Source organism: Saccopteryx bilineata, chromosome 8 (assembly GCF_036850765.1).
Source record: "Saccopteryx bilineata isolate mSacBil1 chromosome 8, mSacBil1_pri_phased_curated, whole genome shotgun sequence".
Classification (NCBI taxonomy): Eukaryota; Metazoa; Chordata; class Mammalia; order Chiroptera; family Emballonuridae; genus Saccopteryx; species Saccopteryx bilineata.
This window is the reverse complement of record NC_089497.1, coordinates 539,841-559,820: the sequence shown is the minus strand read 5'-3', so window position 1 is coordinate 559,820 and position 19,980 is coordinate 539,841. Positions and strand designations below refer to the sequence as shown.

General features: G+C 64.1%; 1 protein-coding gene across 2 annotated transcripts in view; it reads left to right on the top strand.

Annotated features, from left to right (window-relative positions):
* NUP210 (nucleoporin 210) overlaps nt 1-19,980 on the top strand; it is a 97,131-nt gene that overhangs the window by 74,109 nt on the left and 3,042 nt on the right. For both annotated transcript variants that reach the window (XM_066241767.1, XM_066241766.1), the window contains exons 26-37: nt 355-435; nt 1,747-1,878; nt 2,080-2,238; nt 5,218-5,309; nt 6,599-6,773; nt 7,979-8,154; nt 8,589-8,809; nt 10,905-11,041; nt 13,539-13,662; nt 14,688-14,834; nt 17,204-17,454; nt 18,526-18,742. In XM_066241767.1, the coding sequence (XP_066097864.1) occupies nt 355-435; nt 1,747-1,878; nt 2,080-2,238; nt 5,218-5,309; nt 6,599-6,773; nt 7,979-8,154; nt 8,589-8,809; nt 10,905-11,041; nt 13,539-13,662; nt 14,688-14,834; nt 17,204-17,454; nt 18,526-18,742 (1,912 nt within the window). The remainder of the gene's footprint in view (nt 1-354; nt 436-1,746; nt 1,879-2,079; nt 2,239-5,217; nt 5,310-6,598; nt 6,774-7,978; nt 8,155-8,588; nt 8,810-10,904; nt 11,042-13,538; nt 13,663-14,687; nt 14,835-17,203; nt 17,455-18,525; nt 18,743-19,980) is intronic.

Below are 19,980 nucleotides of genomic sequence, written 5' to 3'. Positions count from 1 at the left end.
CAGCTGCAGACTCCTTCCTGGGGTGGGGGGCCCTCCCCAGAGCCCTGCCGCTGGCACACTGCCCCCTGGGGGGCCCTCCCCAGAGCCCTGCCACTGGCACACGGCCCCCTGGGGGGCCCTCCCCAGAGCCCTGCCGCTGGCACACGGCCCCCTGGGGGGCCCTCCCCAGAGCCCTGCCGCTGGCACACGGCCCCCTGGGGGGCCCTCCCCAGAGCCCTGCCGCTGGCACACGGCCCCCTGGGGGGCCCTCCCCAGAGCCCTGCCGCTGGCACACTGCCCCCTGGGGGGCCCTCCCCAGAGCCCTGCCGCTGGCACACGGCCCCCTCAGCACTGAGCCCAGGGCCCCTCTCCCAGGACGCGGTGGAGGTGGAGGTTCTGCTGCTGCAGGCCGTGCGGATCCGCGCCCCCATCACCCGGATGAGGACCGGGACCCAGGTGAGGCCCCCTCCTGCCCGCACTGTGTAAATGGCACCTGGTGGGTTGCGGGTTCCGGGTTCTGGTTCAGGATGAGCTTAGGGGAGTGACCCCACACCCCCTTCACCTGCACAGCCATCCTGACCTGCAGGGTTCAGCTCTGCTTCCTCCAGGGAGCCCTCCTGGAATGCCCCACTGCACAGCACACTGCACCAAGCTCCCTGTACGACATCCGGGCCCCCTCCCTGCCCCGTGTTGGTGCGTTTCCCAAGTAAGGCCTGGGTCTGCCACCACCTACCGGGGACTTGGGCTGACGGCTGCTGTGCAGCGTGGATGCTGCTGGGGTATTAGCTCATCAGCCACCACGGTCACCTCCGTATAACCGGCCAGGACGTGAATTTCACAGCAAGCTCAGGGCTGTGTCCAGAGTCACACAGCTCGTCAGCGACGGGGCTGGAGGGGCCGGCAGCCTGGCTCTCGGTCTGTTCTTACCTTTCCCTGAGTGGCCTCCCCGTGGTCCCCCTAGTGGGCACTCAGCAGACACAGGGTGGAGGGCCCCAAACCTCAGGGACATGGAGTGAGCAGGGCCCCCCGCTGGACTGAGGGAGGAGCAGGGCAGGGATAGCAGCAGGTGGCCTGGAGCTCTGGGTGTCACTGCAGGGCTGGGCCTCTCGGTGGAGGTCAATACGGCCCTTGGGCTGAGAGGGACGGGGTGTGGAGGGGTCACCTCTGTGCTCTGCAGGGCTGGGCCTCTCGGTAGAGGTCAATACGGCCCCTGGGCCGAGAGGGACGGGGTGTGGAGGGGTCACCTCTGTGCTCTGCAGGGCTGGGCCTCTCGGTGGAGGTCAATACGGCCCCTGGGCCGAGAGGAACTGGGTGTGGAGGGGCCACCTCTGTGTTCTGCAGGGCTGGGCCTCTCGGTGGAGGTCAATACGGCCCCTGGGCCGAGAGGAACTGGGTGTGGAGGGGCCACCTCTGTGTTCTGCAGGGCTGGGCCTCTCGGTGGAGGTCAATACGGCCCCTGGGCCGAGAGGGACGGGGTGTGGAGGGGTCACCTCTGTGTTCTGCAGGGCTGGGCCTCTCGGTGGAGGTCAATACGGCCCCTGGGCCGAGAGGGACGGGGTGTGGAGGGGCCACCCCTGTGTTCTGCTCCGTCATCTGGCTTCTTATCACACCTTCCCGAACCCGTGTCCTGCCCGTCTCCGGTGAGGGCAGCATTGGCTCAGCGTATGCCGCACAACAGGGACACAGAAGTCCCTGGGCAGTGGCGAGGCCACTGGGCACTCCTGGCGGGAGAACCCTGCTGGTCACGAGCCTGGCTTTCCCCCACAGATGCCTGTTTACGTCACTGGAATCACCAACAGCCAGAACCCTTTCTCCTTTGCTAACGCCGTGCCGGGCCTGACCTTCCACTGGTCGGTCAGCAAGCGGGATATTCTGGACATCCGGGGACGACACCACGAGGTGACCGCCTGTCCAGGCTGCACCTGTGACCACCAGGAAGCCCAAGGGCAGGGGGTGCTGTGTGCTCTGCCAGGGGGCACAGACGGCATGCTCTGGGGTCAGCTGGCCCTGAGCGGACAGGGGCTGGCGGGGGCTTCCGCCTAGCTCTGCCCTTCAGGGGTCCCGGCACCATCCCTGAAGACGTGTCCCTGTCTGTCCCAGGCGTCCCTCCGGCTCTCGTCGCAGCACAACTTTGCCATGACCGTGCACAGCCGGGTGAAAGGCCGGACGGGGCTGAGGGTGGTGGTCAAGGCTCTGGACCCCACAGCCGGGCAGCTGCACGGCCTCGCCAAGGAGCTCTCTGATGAGATCCAAATCCAGGTATGGGCAGGGTGGGCAGAGACCACACAGGAGAGGGAGAGCGAGTGCCAGCCCAGGCCCCTCCCTTCGGGCCGTGTGGACACACGTAGCCCTGCCCCAGGACCCCCCCTCACACCCTCCCCCCGAAACAACAGGACATCACTTAGGAACAGGCCTGCAGCCCAGGGAAAATCTAGCCAGGACAGTGGTCCCGCATCCCCTGTCACCTGGGGCTCAGGGGGGGCTGGAGGGATGGGCAGCGGGTCGTGTTTCCCCCACAGTGAATTTCACAGCAAGCTTAGGGCTGTGCCCCCCCTTGCCCCCCCGACACAACAGGGCCCCCCCTTGCCCCAGGGGCCCCCTCCCCTCGGGCCGTGTGGGCACACGTAGCCCTGCCCCAGGCCCCCCCTTGCCCCAGGGCCCCACCCCAGCAGTTCTCCATGTGCGTGTTGGGGTGTCCCGCATGTCAGACACTGTGGGAGCTCGAGGTGCCCTGGCCAGGGCTCTGCAGACCAGTGGGCCTTCGGGACGGGAGGGGTGGGCCGGCTGCCAGGCGGAGGGCATGGCATGTGCAAAAGCCTGAGGTCTGACTGTCTCGATGGGTCCCCAGTGGGCGTCACCCTGAGCACGGGGTCCGGTGCTCTCACGGGAGACGCGGCTGAAAGACGGCAGCGCTGGTTGTGAACGCGATTGTCTATTAACACTCAGAGGACCTGGCAGGAGGCCTGTTTCCTTGTTTCCCTGTGCTTCCCTGAGGCTTCAGGGGCAGGAGCTGTGGTCACTGCTGCTCAGCAATGAGCCTGCGGCCCCACAGCAGGGTGTCCCCTCCAGGTCCCGGGAAGTGGGCGGTGACCCTGTGGGTGCCCTGTGGCCCCACGGCAGGGGTGTCCCCTCCAGGTCCCGGGAAGTGGGCGGTGGCCCTGTGGGTGCCCTGTGGCCCCACGGCAGGGGTGTCCCCTCCAGGTCCCGGGAAGTGGGTGGTGGCCCTGTGGGACCCTGGCAGATGGTGTGGCCCCTCCATCCACTGATGGAAACCAGGCCCCCGAGAGGGACGTGGCCTGCTCATGGCCCCTTGGGGGCACACTGCCGATTATGGACAGAGCCCAGCCTCCACCCACCAGGACTCAGCTTCCTGCGTCCGACCACCTCTGCCGCTCTGGGTCCCTCGGTCAAACCTGGGAGTTGACAAGTTGTCCTGAAGAGCGTTTGTAGATCCAAGGGCCTGTTCTGATCTGGGGCTCAGTAACCTGGGATCCCCCTAAGTCACAAAGGAAAACTGAAAACCCCTCCAACTGTCAGGAGAAAGGAAATGGGGTGAAGCCCCCTGTTCAAGAAGAAATAAACTGTATCTGGGCACACACCCCAGTGGTGTAAACAGGAAATGCCTGTTTGCCAGCCCCTCCCTTGCTCTGCCCCCCCATGAGCATTGCACATAGACTCCGACACGTGTATGCACACAGACAGACACACGGACATGGCTGTGTGTGCACATGAACACAGATGCACAGACACACTAACACACGTGTTCTTTCTGGTTAGAAATAAAGGTGAGGCACAACACCTTCACGGGGTAAAGACGGGGCATTGCAGCTTCTCATTTCTGTAACCTCCGAGGGGCCGCTCCCTGTCTTTGCCTCGGTGTCCCTAGCTGACGGCAGGTGCAGCCTGAGCCCATCAGAAACCCAGAGACTCCAGATCCAACCCACGGGTGCTTCTTTGGCTCCGTCCGTGCTCGGAAATGATTTTTCTTTGGTGCCAATATTTAAAAATAGGAAGATTTTGTTGAAGCATCCATCATGCAGCATGTGCTCACGATGTGTCTGAGCAGCCCCGTGTCAGGAGAGCTGTGCTCGCCAGTTTGCCACAGGCCCCACCACTCCCTGCTGCCTCCCCGAGGGTGCCGAGTGTCAGGGCCGTTCAGTGCTCACGGTTGACAGGAGAGGGAGAGCCTGTGCACCCTCACCTCCCCCTGCAGAGGTTCAACAAAAACACGTGCTCAGTAAGAGAACAGAGGGAGACATCTGTGGTTGGTGTGTCCTGCGCGGGGTGTGTGCCCGGGTTGACTTTGGCAAGGATGTGCCTGACGTCAGATTCCCGTGCATATTCTCAGAGGCTGTTTCTTCCCCATCTCCTCACCTCGTGCATCCTCGGGACAGGCGTGGCAAGGGCTGTTAGTTTTATACCCATTTTACAGATGGAACAATCCAGGCTTATGTATGATATGGTCAGAACACGGTGGTGTTGGAAGGGAGGGGAACCACCCAGAGCCTGGGACCCCTGGGGGACAGGGACAGAGTGTGTCCAGCAGCATCAGGTTGGTTATCCTCTGCTGGCCTGAGGTCACCGGCCTGGCCCACGCCCAGCCCGCTCTGCAGGTCCGGAGAGCCTGGCAGGACAGAGGGAGCCATGTAAGGGCCGGAGGAGAGGGTGGGGGTGTCCTGAGATGACCCTGACGAGGGGCAGGATGTCGTGCTGAGGGAAAGGGGAAGTTAGTGCTCTCCACGCTCAGTTCTGGCCGAGTGACGCTTGAGCAAGGCCCTAGGCCCTTTGCCCCGCACGCTGTCTCCTGGGCACACATCCCGGCCAGCAGGTCCCGGTTGGGGAACTGAGGCCGCGGCCCTGCTGCTGCTGTGTGAGGCAGCTCCCGTCAGGGAGGTCCCTGTCGGGGAACTGAGGCCGCGGCCCTGCTGCCACTGTGTGAGGCAGCTCCCGTCAGGGAGGTCCCTGTCGGGGAACTGAGGCCGCGGCCCTGCTGCTGCTGTGTGAGGCAGCTCCCGTCAGGGACGCCGCGTGCACCCGCCCGCTCTCCTCGTCCCACCCGGCCTCTCCTAATGGTCAGCCCTCGCCAGCACTCCGCCGGCCACCTGACAGACAGGTGTTTGCTGGCAGCTGGCCGGCTGTTTCTCACCTGCAGCCGCTCTGGGCGCTCCCCACCGAGAGGACCGGCTCCCGGACGTGGTCACCGTGCATCACGGGAGATGAAATGTGCCTCTGTTCCAGGTGTTTGAGAAGCTGCTGCTGCTCAACCCCGAAGTAGAAGCAGGACAGATACTGATGTCGCCCGACTCGCTTCTCAAGCTTCAGACCAACAGGTGCGTGAGCCGGGCTTTAGCGAGGCCGTGCCTCTGCTCTCACGCCGGGAGCGTGTAAACGGAGCGGTCAGCCGCTGTGGCTGCTTCGGGGCACTGGGCATCTGTCTTCCTGGTGCTGCCTGGAGAAGGGTGTGGTCTCTGCATCCCCCCCCCCCCCCCGCGCACGGGTGTCCCGTTCTTCACGCCCCGCCCCATAGCCTCGGGACTGCCGAATGCCCACTGCCGAGATCCTGAGAGCCAGACTCCACAGCGGCAAAGCACCAAGTGTCCATAACCCGTGCGTCCCCAAGACTTGCCACTCAGAGTGCGGTCTGAGCCCCAGCAGCCTGGGTGGCCCCCGCAGCCCCCCAGGTCGGCACTGTGACAGCAGCCCTGGTGATGGGCTGGCACACTCACGCTGGAGAGACACGCTTCTGAAGCACACCTGCAAACGTGACTGCACCCCCTTATCCAAGGGGGCGCCTTTGGTAACGGTGACGGCACTGCGGGCTGGTAGGACCACAGGGGCCTGTACCTGTCCCGTGAGACACACACGCGCATGGTACTCATTCCTCCAGAGTGTCCAAGGGCTGGGCTGTGCGCCAGGCTGACAGGACAGAGCTGGGGAATGGGGTCCTTAAGGAACCCGGTGGGGAAACAGGAAGATGACATTACAAGGGCTACAAAGTAACAAAATCATAGCCCAAGGCCCCCCTTCACCACCCCACTGCCATGAAGAGCAGGGAAGGCTCCTCACAGGTATGGACGCTTGAGTGGGGCATTGAAGGATGCATAGGAGTCCTGCAGGGGAAGCAGAGAGGTCAATGCCCAGGTTGACTGAGGCAGAGACAGTAACTTGTTCGAAGCCCCATGAGGCAGCCGGGCGAGGCTGGGGCCACGCCTCTGTCTCTTTAGGATGTTGATGGATGTGAGATGTGAGTGCATGAGTTGTCTCCTGCATTGTGTCAGCGTCTCACAGACCACACCCTGCGCCAGCGGCTCACCCCTACCCTGCTGCCAGCCCTTGGAAATGGGGCACTGCCCCCCATTCGCCACGGAGGGGACAGAGAGGGGTGGGATGTGCTGTTTCCACTGGGCTCCGTGCTGTTCTCCAAAGGGGGAGGGGCTTCCCTCGGAACAAGGGGCTTCCCTGTCCGTGACCCGTGGTCCTGAAGGACAGCGGAGCTGAGACTGGGCCTTTCCTTCTCCCAGGAGTTGTCAGAACCCCACAGCCACCAGCCCTTTGCCTTGAGCTGCTCCCCCTCCACACCCCCCATGTTAACATAACCAGCTGGGCTTTGTTTCCCCAGGGACGGCACAGCGGCTCTGAGCTACCGCGTCCTGCACGGGCCGGAGAAGGTCCCCGTGGTGCACGTCAGTCAGAAAGGCTTCCTGGCATCGGGGTCCTCCATCGGAATGTCCACAGTTGAAGTGACCGCCCAGGAGCCTTTTGGGGCAAACCAAACCATCCTCATTGCCGTCAAGGTAGGGTCCTGTGTTTCTCCTTGTCAGAGTGATCCTAGGCAGTTGTGCAAAAGTGTCCACGATCGCCTCTCAGCTGAGGAATCCCACCTGGGAACCTATTCCAGGCTGGCTGGGGGCAGAGGTCCTGCATGAAATGCACATCACCGTCGGCTGTCAGAGCGCAGGGTCTTTGCAGGTGATGGGTTCGATGAGTGATTTGCTGAGACTGGCACCCAGGGTCCTGACTGACCAGCCGGTACACAGAACACAGTGGGCACTCTGGGAAGCCTGTGCTAGACAGCTGGCCCGCGGGTCAGTCCACCACAGCCGCGGCAGCCGGGAGAAGTAGGTGACCCGTTTTTATCAGCAAGGAAACCAGATGCAGAGTCACTAGAGTGAGGTGCTCCGGGTCACAGGACTTGAGTGTCAGCGGTGGGGGCTGACCAGCGTCGGCCTGGCTCAGTGTGTGCCCTCTGGTCACTTCCCAGTGCCTCTGTGTTCTCCCTTAGGGAGGAGACAGTGTTCTCCTCAGACATTGTGTGCCTGGCTTATCTAAACACGACCCGCTGCCTGTCCCTCCAGCCCCCTCTGAGCCCCAGGTGACAGGGAATGCGGGACCACTGTCCTGGCTGGATTTTCCCTGGGCTGCAGGCCTGTTCCTAAGTGATGTCCTGTTGTGTCGGGGGGGCTGGCAGGGAGCCTGCACCTCATTTCTGAGCGAGTGACAGTGACTGATGGCTCATCTGACAACAGCGAATACGCATGGCGCATCAGTTGTGCCCTTTGTCAAGGGAACCGGGTCTTCTGGGGGGCTGGCTCTTGTGCAGGGGGGTTTCACCCGGAGATACAGGCCCAAGGCTGACCTTTGTGGCCCCCGAAACCCACCCTCTCCTTTCCCACCTGTCCTTTCCCGGGAGCCACCGCGGGGGCACCGTGACCCTGTGGACGCTGCCTCCGCAGCAGCAAGCAGGCGTGCGTCTGCGTCAGAGCCCGACGGGGATATTTTTGCAACAGGAATAACGATCCAATTTTTCAAAGTCGTGGATCGCTGGCTGGCCGTGTTGGGAGGCGGGAACCAGGCTGGGACTCTGGGGAGCGAGGTCTTGCTCTTTGCCGGTCCAGCACCCAGTCCTCCCTGAGATGGGGACCGGCTGGGGGCATACAGCCCCGCGTGGGGGAGGGGCTTCCCAGCACAGGTGGTGCCCTACCTGCCCATTGTCCCTCAGGTGTCTCCCGTGTCCTACCTGAGACTGTCCATGAGTCCCGCCCTGCACACCCAGAGCAAGGAGGCGCTGGTGGCCCTGCCCGTGGGAATGACCGTGACCTTCACTGTCCACTTCCACGACAACTCTGGGGACATCTTCCATGCTCACAATTCAGTCCTCAACTTTGCTACTAACAGGTAGGGGGTGGGGCTGTGGTTGGCAAACTGCGTTGCCCAGCGAGGGGGCTGCACGTCCTGACACCGAGGCCCGCGTCCCCCTGTGACACCGAGGCCCGCGTCCCCCTGTGACACCGAGGCCCCGCGTCCCCCCTGTGACACCGAGGCCCCGCGTCCCCCTGTGACACCGAGGCCCCGCGTCCCCCTGTGACACCGAGGCCCCGCGTCCCCCTGTGACACCGAGGCCCCGCGTCCCCCCTGTGACACCGAGGCCCCGCGTCCCCCCTGTGACACCGAGGCCCCGCGTCCCCCCTGTGACACCGAGGCCCCGCGTCCCCCCTGTGACACCGAGGCCCCGTGTCCCCCCTGTGACACCGAGGCCCCGCGTCCCCCTGTGACACCGAGGCCCCGTGTCCCCCCTGTGACACTGAGGCCCCGTGTCCCCCCGTGCCTAGAGACGAGTTTGTGCAGATCGGGAAGGGCCCGGCCAACAACACCTGCACCGTCCGCACTGTCAGCGCGGGCCTGACGCTGCTCAGCGTGTGGGACGCGGAGCATGGGGGCCTCCTCGACTTCGTCCCCCTGCCCGTCCTGCACGCCATCTCCCCCGAGCTGTCTGCAGCGCTGGTGGTGGGGGACGTCCTCTGTCTGGCCACGGTCCTGGTCAGCCCGGAAGGTAAGAGGGACACCGGCCGGGGGGACCCTCCCTTGTGGGACGCTGGCCCCCAAGGTGGGCATGGGCTCCCTGGGGTGGCGCTCAGCTTCCCGCTATATAGGGGAGACGTGCAGGTAGAATCTGAAGAATGTTCTAGAACAAGAGTCAGAAGACTCCCGCTCTGGGCTACAGCCAGCCTGCTGCCTCCTTCTTGCACATTAAATGTTGTGGGAACTGAGTCACCCCCCAATCACGTACTTAGCAGCAGCCATCGTCACCCTGCTGCCGGCTGAACGGTGCATCAGAGACCTCTGGGCACACACAGCCCCCAGGACGTGGCCCTTGCCAGCCCCTGCACCAAGGCACCCCTGTCCAGTGGGTGTCCACCCTCACAGAACTGTCCTGTGTCTCCTCTGTCTGACCAGTCGCCCCTCGCAGTGGGACCCTCGCAGTGGGACCCTCACAGAACTGTCCTGTGTCTCCTCTGTCTGACCAGTCGCCCCTCGCAGTGGGACCCTCGCAGTGGGACCCTCACAGAACTGTCCTGTGTCTCCTCTGTCTGACCAGTCGCCCCTCGCAGTGGGACCCTCGCAGTGGGACCCTCACAGAACTGTCCTGTGTCTCCTCTGTCTGACCAGTCGCCCCTCGCAGTGGGACCCTCGCAGTGGGACCCTCACAGAACTGTCCTGTGTCTCCTCTGTCTGACCAGTCGCCCCTCGCAGTGGGACCCTCGCAGTGGGACAGGCATAGCCGAGGGACCGAGTGCTTCATGTCAGTCAGTGTTGTGCCCGGTGCCTGTCACGCTGGGCAGAGCCTCTGGCAGGAAACCTCAGCAGAAGGCAGCTGTTGGCCAGTGTGGTGACCGCCGGACGGCAGCCCTTCCGTGCCGCCTGTATGTCCTGTGACCAAACGCAATTATTTATTCAGGGTCTTTCACACGGGCTCCCTGTTTCTTTCCCCTGATTAAATTCCTTTCAGAAGGAAGGTGGACGCTGTTTTTAAAGAAAGCAGATGTAAGCTGCCACCGTACTGTGGGCGTTTTCTTTTATCGGGTTTGGTAGATAACAGTGATTGGCTTTTAATTGAGAAATGCTGTCTAGAGCCAGGCCTGAGCCTGACACCTGCTTGTTCGGGAGAAAGAGACGGGTGAATAATGGGGTGGGGGGGAGCACGTGGAGGCGAGCACCCAGTCATCTTGGGAGAGCAGGGAGCTGTTGGGGTGGGAGGGGCTGGAGGGTCCTTCCTGGAGGGACCACAGCCATGGGCTAGGCAGGTGAGGTAGACCTTCTGAAGGTGGTCATGAGGGCACGGCCAAGCTGGGCTGCAGCGAGGGCCCACATGCATTCTGTCCCTGGGCAGCCGTGGGGGACATAGGGATGGAGAGGTGGTGAGGGGGTGGGGCTTGGGCGAGGGGTGGAGTGTGGGGCATTGAGGGTGGGGCTTGGGTGAGGTGGGGTGTGGGGCATTGAGGGCGGGGCTTGGGTGAGGTGGGGTGTGGGGCATTGAGGGTGGGGCTTGGGTGAGGTGGGGTGTGGGGCATTGAGGGCGGGGCTTGGGTGAGGTGGGGTGTGGGGCATTGAGGGTGGGGCTTGGGTGAGGTGGGGCTTGGGCAAGGTGGGGTGTGGGGCATTGAGGGTGGGGCTTGGGCGAGGGGTGGGGTGTGGAGCATTGAGGGCAGGGCTTGGGCAGGGATGGGGTGTGGGGCATTGAGGGCGGGGCTTGGGTGAGGGGTGGAGTGTGGGGCATTGAGGGTGGGGCTTGGGCGAGGGGTGGGGTGTGGGGCATTGAGGGTGGGGCTTGGGCGAGGGGTGGGGTGTGGAGCATTGAGGGCGGGGCTTGGGCAAGGGGTGGGGTGTGGGGCATTGAGGGTGGGGCTTGGGCGAGGGGTGGGGTGTGGGGCATTGAGGGTGGGGCTTGGGCAAGGGGTGGGGTGTGGGGCATTGAGGGTGGGGCTTGGGCAAGGGTGGGGGTGCTGAGGGCGGGGCTTGGGTGAAGGGTGGGGTGCTGAGGGCGGGGTTCGGGCTGGCCAGTGAAGGGGCAGCACTTTTCTAGGTAAAATGAACTGGGCAAGTGTGACAAGTGCGGAGGCTGGGTGACACCGGACTTCCTTCTGCAGGTCTCTCAGGAACCTGGAGCTCCTCAGCCAACAGCGTTCTCCACATTGACCCCAAGACGGGCGTAGCCGTGGCCCGGGACACAGGACCCGTGACAGTTTACTACGAGGTCGCCGGGCACCTGAGGACCTACAAGGAGGTGGGCTTCAGGACCCAGGGGGCTCAGTGGCCCGAGGGGCATGGCTGAAATTGTTCGGATTATGTTTTCAGTTTGGGAACCTGAACAAATTCCCTTTTCTTCAGTAAATGAGGTTTGGAGCCTCGGGAGGCCGTCAGGATCTGGGGGCACGAGTCGGGTTGGGACAAGCTCCCTCCTCTTCCAGCCAGTGTCTCCCCTGTTCTGTTCCGATGGTGTGATGACCAGAGGTGGTCTCCTCAGGTCGAGGCTGTCCCCCCCACCATTCAGGCTGTGCCCAGAAGGCATATGGCTGTCACGGAGTGTGGCGGTGGGCAGGCCAGCTCAGTGAGTTGACATCGCTGGCAAGGTCAAGGCTCCCCCAGCACGTCACTTTGGAGCCTTTCTGGCGGCAAACAGACTTGCTCTTTCTCCTGTCTGTCCCCTGTGGAGTGTGAATCAGCACATGGGTCTGGCAGCAGCCCAGGTGCCTGGAGCCGGTGGCTCACGTTGTGGGGCATCAGCTATGCGATCGGTCACGGAGAGAGGTACCTTGTGGCTGATAAAGCATGCTCTCCCAGCATGACCTGCTTAGCGTGGGCTAAGCGTGGCCTGCAGAGGGGCGTGGCCTGAGCAAAAGTGTGCAGGGCCCAAGGGCCCCGCCCTGGTGGCTGGAAAGTGGAGGCTTGCTTAGTGGTCTGATTGTGAAATGCATCGATTCTGGTGGTGAGTTCCAGGGAGTGGTTAAGTGTGCAGGTTCTGGGGCCAGGCTGCCTGAGTTCTAAGTCCCAGCTGAACCGCACAGCTGAGAGGCAGTGTGGCCTCGTGTGAGTCACTCAGTCTCCTGGTGCCTCAGTTTTCTTACCCGTACAACAGGGTTGGCAGTGCCCAGTACACAGCGGGTGCCCAGCGGGGGTTAGTTGTGCTGTTGCTGGTCCAGGGCAGAGGGTGAAGCTATGTCAGGTACACAGGGGATTGTTGGGGACGTCTTAATCCAAGAGCAACACAGGTCAGAGGTCAGATTGGGACAATCACCTGGTGCCCAGCAGAGAGTCTGAGAGCCCCAGAGAGGAGCAGCCAGGAGGCCGAGGCTGGGCCCTCCGCTGGTGCGCTGGGTGGGCAGGAGCTGAGGGTGCCTGTGGGAGATTCAGGAAGAAGGTCATTAGAGCTGGTGACTTTTCAGAAGTGGGGGTGAGGCCTTGGGGTGGCTCTCCAGGGTCCGGCCTGGGTGGCGAGGTGGGTGCTGGTGTTTTCTGTGAGGGGAGCCCAGGTGGGGGCCGGTGGTGAGTGACTTGGGACGCGTGGGTGTGAGCCCCCTGCTGGCGACACAGCTGCACAGGTGTGTTTGGGGCTCTGGAGGGCGGGGGAAGACGGGGTGGGGGGGGTTTACAGCACAGAGACGGTTCTTGAGACCTGGGAGTGGGTGGGAACACACAAGGCAACCAGACAGGAGGGGCGTGGGGTCAGGCCTGGCCCTTTCCACGGGGGCGGGGAGAGGACTGCAGGATGGCTGTGGAGGAGGAGACTAGAGCAGGTGGAAGTGCCAGCATGGGGGGGGGGCAGACGACCTGTTGAGACCCTGCATCCGGGGGGGGGGGCAGGTGACCTCTGTCGAGACCCTGCATCCGGGGGGGGGGCAGGTGACCTCTGTCGAGACCCTGCATCCGGGGGGGGGGCAGGTGACCTCTGTCGAGACCCTGCATCCGGGGGGGGCAGGTGACCTCTGTCGAGACCCTGCATCCGGGGGGGGGCAGGTGACCTCTGTCGAGGCCCTGCATCCGGGGGGGGGGCAGGTGACCTCTGTCGAGACCCTGCATCCGGGGGGGGGCAGGTGACCTCTGTCGATACCCTGCATCCAGGGGGGGGCAGGTGACCTCTGTCGAGACCCTGCATCGGGGGGGGGGGCAGGTGACCTCTGTCGATACCCTGCATCCAGGGGGGGGCAGGTGACCTCTGTCGAGACCCTGCATCGGCCACAGCCCTGGACGCTGAGAGGGGTCCTGGGAGAGGGGGACTCTGTCCTGACTCTTCGAGGAGGTCACACTCCAGGCCATGAGCAGGGGAGTCCTGGGAAGACAGCAGGGCTGTGAGTCTGTGCTCTGCTCAGGTTGATTTGTTCTGGATCAATGAGGGTGGCAGATGCCTTTCTCTCTGCTGGAAGATGAATTAACCAGACCACTACCTGGGAAGGTGGTGACGGTCACAGCAGCCACAGCCCACGGCCCGTCTCAGACCCCAGGGTGGACGCAGGCCTGCAGTTCAGCTCCCTGCCCTCATTCACTGGGAGGGCACCGGGCTGTGGGTTCTGACCAGCCAGGGTCTCCCCTCAGCTCTGCCTCGTTCCAGAACGTCACTCGGGCCCTGAGCCTCAGTCTTGTCAGCTGTGAGACGGGCAGTTTCTGCATCCTCAGGCCCTGAGCCTCAGTCTTGTCAGCTGTGAGACGGGCAGTTTCTGCACCTGGGCCACCGGCCGGCCCACGCCTGGTCAGCGCTCGTGAAGGGTCCCTTGACTTCCTTCCAGGTGGTGGTTGGCGTCCCGCAGAGGATCGTAGCCCGGCACACCCACCCTGTCCAAACCGGCTTCCAGGAGGTCGTGGCCTCCAAAGTGATGGTCACCGTGGGAGACAGAAGCTCCAACCTGAGAGGTAGAGAGTCTGCGGGACTCGGGGGTCCGGCCAGGAGCCCTGCCCGGCTCAGAGTGGGGAGGGGCTTCCTGTGCCCTCTGATGGGGCCGGGTACGTTCCTCCCACTCAACCTCATGCCAGTTCCAGAGAGAACATCTAGCCCTGGCTCCCTGCCCCTCCAGCTCTGTGGACAGTAGACTCACCCCCAAGCAGGAACCGGGGCCGGAATCTTCCTAAAAGAGCCCGGCACCAGAAACGGTGGTTCTGAGCTGGAGGAGCCACTCCAGCCCCAGGTCAGCAGAGTGAGGACGGCCCCGGCCAACCACTGTCCACCCCAGGACGTGATGACTCAGCTGCCCTCGCTGCTGACCTGGCTTTGTAACAACCTCCCGCGTCATACACAGAACGCCCGGTCCCACCCCCGCCGGGGACAGTCCTGGATGGTGGCTTCCAGAAAGAAACACATCAGTTCAGGGCTGTTTTGTGTGTGTGGGGGGGGTTGTTTTTATAAATCTACTTAACTGTTAGAACTAAATACCACTATTTTGCTCTGATGAACGGGGCCGTCTCGTGGTGACAGTGACGTCCCTTCTCCACCTCAGTGCCAGCAGACAGCACCGTGCCGCTGCAGGGAAGACACTGGGGGTGCTAATGGGGCCCTCCTGCTGTCCAGAGATAAACTGCCCATTGCCCCCCCACTGACAGGGACAGCCGACACCCTCCAGTGGGCCTGGCTGGCCCATCTGCTGTGCCGAAGACACAGGCTCTAGAACAAACGCTGAAACTCTGAGCTCACAGCGCCTGGGACTTGGAATGAGCTCCCTTCCCCCTGGTCCTCTGTAAAATCTGTCCTCAGCTTCTATAAACCACGGCACCGACCGCACCATCACGAAGAATGGGGCGACCCTGGGGGCCCCACGTGAAGGGAGTCGGGGGGCACAGATGCTGCCTTGAGGCCCTGTCTCTGCTCCCTCATCTGCGAGGTCCTCAGACAGGTGGTGTGTGGCCTGTGCCGGCCTTAACCCCTCCCTGCCCCCCGTCCCCAGGTGAGTGCTCCCTGGCCCAGGTGGACGTCATCAAGAACCTGCATCCAGAATCACTCATGGGCTGCCGGGTCCAGTTCAAACAGGACGTCTTTGAGTTCCCGGCCAGTGACGTCTTCACAGCAGAACCAGCGTTTGACGCTGCACTGGGTACGCGGCCGGGGTGGAAGTGGAGATCGACCTGCAGGGGCGGGGGGTTGGCCAGCAGGGGCTGTCTGTCCAGAGGGCTGTCTGTCCAGAGGGCAGTCTGTCCAGAGGGCAGTCTGTCAGGAGCCCCGCTGGGGGGGAGAGGGGGGCTGTCTGTCCAGAGGGCAGTCTGTCAGGAGCCCCGCTGGGGGGGAGAGGGGGGCTGTCTGTCCAGAGGGCAGTCTCTCCAGAGGGCAGTCTGTCAGGAGCCCCGCTGGGGGGGGGAGAAGGGGGCTGTCTGTCCAGAGGGCAGTCTGTCAGGAGCCCCACTGGGGGGAAGGAGGGGGGCTGTCTGTCCAGAGGGCAGTCTGTCAGGAGCCCCGCGGGGGGGGAGAGGGGGGCTGTCTGTCCAGAGGGCAGTCTGTCAGGAGCCCCACTGGGGGGAAGGAGGGGGGCTGTCTGTCCAGAGGGCAGTCTGTCAGGAGCCCCGCTGGGGGGGAGAGGGGGGCTGTCTGTCCAGAGGGCAGTCTGTCAGGAGCCCCACTGGGGGGAAGGAGGGGGGCTGTCTGTCCAGAGGGCAGTCTCTCCAGAGGGCTGTCTGTCAGGAGCCCCGCTGGGGGGGAGAGGGGGGCTGTCTGTCCAGAGGGCAGTCTCTCCAGAGGGCTGTCTGTCAGGAGCCCCGCTGGGGGGGAGAGGGGGGCTGTCTGTCCAGAGGGCAGTCTCTCCAGAGGGCTGTCTGTCAGGAGCCCCGCTGCGGGGGGAGAGGAGGGCTGTCTGTCCAGAGGGCAGTCTCTCCAGAGGGCTGTCTGTCAGGAGCCCCGCTGGGGGGGAGAGGGGGGCTGTCTGTCCAGAGGGCTGTCTCTCCAGAGGGCTGTCTGTCAGGAGCCCCGCTGGGGGGGAGAGGGGGGCTGTCTGTCCAGAGGGCAGTCTCTCCAGAGGGCTGTCTGTCAGGAGCCCCGCTGCGGGGGGAGAGGAGGGCTGTCTGTCCAGAGGGCAGTCTGTCAGGAGCCCCACTGCGGGGGGGACACCATCCCTCCGCAGCGCCCTGTCCTCGGGCGAGGTGGGCGTCCCCGTGATGGGTCATGGCTACTTTTAGCAGCCGCCTACCGCAGTGGTGGGGACGTGACTCAGAGCTGGAAATCGTGGGCTCAGTCACTGCTCGCTCTTCCCAGCTCAGAGCCGTGGGCCTGGAGCCTGCATCCTCCGTGGAAGGGGGGGTAGCTTGCTCTGTTGGTCAGGACCCTGAGGGAGCCAGAGAGGGACGAGAGGGCCGTGCACGGGTCAGTAGCTGGAGCCATGGTGCTGAAGGCCAGGCTGGGGGAAGGCCAGCCACCTGGCCACGTCCCAGTGGGCATCACCTCCTCCCCCTGAGGAAAGGGCTGCCCCTCTGGGGTGCTGGGAGGGTCCCGTGGGTAATTTCTGTGCCGCACGTGGCACAGAGCCCTGAGCACCGACCCTCGGTGGTGTTATGAGGATGACCCATGGTCCGTAGGCATGGTTTCCGGTTCTTGCTAAGAATACGTGGCCTCAGTCGTAACCGGGAGAGGCTGGCCGGCCATAAGCCCGGTCTGCAGCCCGCGGCCTCCTCTCCCAGGCTCACGCTGCATCCCCGTCCTGCCACCAGCCTGTCTCCCACACCCACGTCCATCCGAGTCAGGGGACGCGTCCTGCGGGCACAGGTGTGGGGCCCTCGCTCAGGGCTCAGCACGGGGTGGCACCTAGCAGCCCCGGGCTATTCCGTGACTCAGTACCAAGGGAGCGATGTTGCCCCCACCCGACCGAGAGAAACGGGGCCAGCAAGGAAGCCGGCGTGCTCAGGGCTACTTAGCTGCAGCTGGCAGGAGAAGGATTCCCCCAGGGACACCTGGCTGGCGTGGGCGTAGCAGGACCCAAACTGGGCGTCCAGGTCTCGGTTCAGCCCATCTGTCCACTCTGGGTCAGACACGGAGGCCACGAGACACCGGGTGGTCCCAGCTCAGCTCAGGCCCTCACAGACCGCCTCACCGCATCGGGGCGTGGCTACACCCTGCTGCAGCTTCAGCGTCGAGTCCCAGGGTCTGCTGCTCCCCATTTTGCCACCCTGTCCTGAGCCGAGCTGGCTGGGCCCTGACAGCAGAGCTGGGCCAGACATGCTGCCCCCGGAGAGCCCCCATCCAACGGGGACCCTGCTGCTTAAAGGGTTCGGAGACAGGAAGGGAGTGTGCTGATCATCAAAGGGGTGTCAAGGGGCTTGGGGTGCTGCCAGAGGACTTCCCGGAAGCCCGTGGCGGAGCGGGCGCCTCACCAGGGCTCTGAAGGATGAGTAGGAGTTCTGCAGGGAGGAGAACAGGGAGGAGGAAGAGCACCGGGACCCGGCGGGACAGGGGACCGAGCAGAACCCCCCGTCTCTGCAGGTCGGTACCTGTGCCTGGTCACCATGCACAGCCTGACGGACCGGCAGCTGAGGCACCTGAGCACAAAGAGGACGGCCCTGCTGGTCACCGCCTCCCTGCTGGGCGGCCACTTCTCCGGAGAGCAGGTCGGGGCCGAGGTGCCCTTCAGCCCAGGACTGTACGCCGACCAGGCCGAAATCCTGTTGAGCAACCAGTACACCAGCTCCGAGGTCAAGGTCTTTGGAGGCGTGGAGGTTCTGGAGAGCCTGGAGGTCAGTCACAGCGGCCGGAGCCCCGGGCCTGAGGGGCCGCAGAGCGTGGGAGTCCGAGGTCGCCTCTCTCACCTTCCTGTAGCGCTGCTGGCGTCTGCTAGCCAATATGAGTTATTTTATTTATTTTTTTTGTATTTTTCTGAAGTGAGAAGTGGGGAGGCAGAGAGATTCCTGCATGCGCCCGACCGGGATCCACCCGGCATGTCCACCAGGGGGCGATGCTATGTCCCTCCCGGGCGTCGCTTTGCCGCGACCAGAGCCACTCTAGCGCCTGGGGCAGAGGCCAAGGAGCCATCCCCAGCACCCGGGCCATCTTTGCTCCAATGGAGCCTTGGCTGCGGGAGGGGAAGAGAGAGACAGAGAGGAAGGAGGGGGGGAGGGGGGGAGAAGCAGATGGGTGCTTCTCCTGTGTGCCCTGGCCGGGAATCGAACCCAGGACTCCTGCACGCCAGGCCAACGCTCTACCACTGAGCCATCTGGCCAGGGCCATAAGTTATGGATTATCGTGGTTCCTGCTGTGTTTCCCCACCGTGAGTTAAGGCCGTGGGGGCAGCGCTCAGCACAGGGTGTCACCAGCACAGCATCAGCTCAGGGAACACGGGACGGAGTGGACAGTGTGTTCAGTACAGGAACACCAGGGACAGGGCAGGAAGAAACCCCGAGTCCATCACCTGTCTCCAACTTGCACAACGGGGGACAAGCCCCCTGTCCCTGGGTGTTGGTGGTGGTGGGTGTGCCAGGCCCTGGGCTGGGCCGGGCCGAGCTGTGGGTGACACTCCATTGGCAGACCTCCAGGCTGCGTTCGTTGAAAGCTGGTGTTTGGTGATCATTCGTGTCAGCTGAGCATTTAAAGAGCACTGATATTCAGTGACTTACCTTAGAAGCAGCTCCAGTGCAGACAGGGTTTCTCCCCCGACGTGGCGCGTGGCCTGCTGTCTGTTAGACGTGCCCCGCACCACCACCCGGCCCGTCCTGGGACCTGCCCGGGCCCCGCCTCCAGCATCAGGTGTAGGAGGGAAGCAGAGACCCCGGCAGCCGTGGGGACCCCTCCAGCCCTGACGTCTCTCCCAGGTGAAGTCGGGGTCCCCAGCCGTGCTGGCCTTCGAGAAGGAGAAGTCTCTGGGGCTGCCCAGCTCCGTCACGTACACGGTGGGCGTCTCGGACCCTGCGGCCGGCAGCCAGGGGCCTCTGTCCACCACTCTGACCTTCTCCAGCCCCGTGACGAGCCAGGCCGTCACCATCCCCGTGACCGTGGCCTTCGTGATGGATCGCCGAGGGCCTGGTCCTTGTGAGTCCCGGGCAGGGGACTCTCTGGGAGGGACCCGGTGTGGAGAGGCAGCCGGAGTGGCCCTGAGTTCATGGACACCCGGGAGCTTGGGACGGGAGGGCCCAGAGTGCAGACCGTCCCACAGAGTGAAACCCGCCCGTCCGGGTGGTCGTGCGCACCGCTGCCCCAGAGGGAGCCTGTGGCTGTGGCTGAGGGCACGCCCCTCCGCCCTCTTCTGCATGGCCCCCACCTCCCTCGGAGGAGAAAGCCCCAGTCCCTCCAGGGCTCTGAAAGGCCCCCGCGTGCTCTGCCCTCTGGACCCATTTAGGACTTGTGTCCCCCTGTGCTCCCTGCCCCGGCCAGACAGCTGCCTTCCTGTTTCCGGAGCGTGTCTGGCCCCCGCCGAGAGCCCTTGGCACTGGCTGTCCCCCCACACCCTGGGGTGCTGTTTGGCCCGTCCCCAAATGTTACCTTCTCCTGGAACCTGTGAATCCAAACCTTCCGCACACTCACCCCGTCTGCTCTGTGGCACCCGCACCTGTGACCAGCCTCTGCCACCGCTCACGTCACTAGTGCTAGTTTCTGTCACCTCCCCCCCCCCCCCGCTAGAAGTCACACGAGGACAGCACACAGAGCGTGCCTCCCTGATGCACAGTGACAGTGCTCGTAACGAACGGGCGGACTTACTCTGCCGTCCTGGGTCAGCGCCTGCCGTGTGCGCGGCCCGGTGCTGGACTGAGGCCCGCGCGGCCCCCTCACCCCCCACAGTGCCCAGTAGAGGCACAGCCGCAGAGACAGACTGGAGATGTGGCGGGGGGCAGCTCACGGGGGGCTGTTGAACCTCTGCTGGGAGGGGCTGCAGTTCGGGGGGCTGCTTCAGCTCGGTCTGGAAGGACACGTGGCCGAGGGCGGGCAATGCGGTCGGAAAGAGCCCGGGAGGACCTGCAGGGTGAGGGCCAGGGGGGTCTGGAGCACCAGGCCAGGGTGTGGGCTTTCCTCTGAGGGCAGGGAAGTGACCTGGTCTGTCCTGGTTGGTGGTGGGCTGAAGGAGGGCAGGGGCCAATGTCAGGGACACTTGAGGCCACCCACCTCCCTCCAGCCGAGCACAGCACAGTCCAGTGAGGCGGAGGGAGGTCTGGTGGTGGGGAGAGGGATGAGCCCAGGGCCGTGCAGGGGCGGGTCCCGAGGACAAGGGGCTCTGGGCAGAGGGTGCTGGGCCCCCTGGCATGCCCAGCCTCCATTCCAGCAGCTGTGGGGTC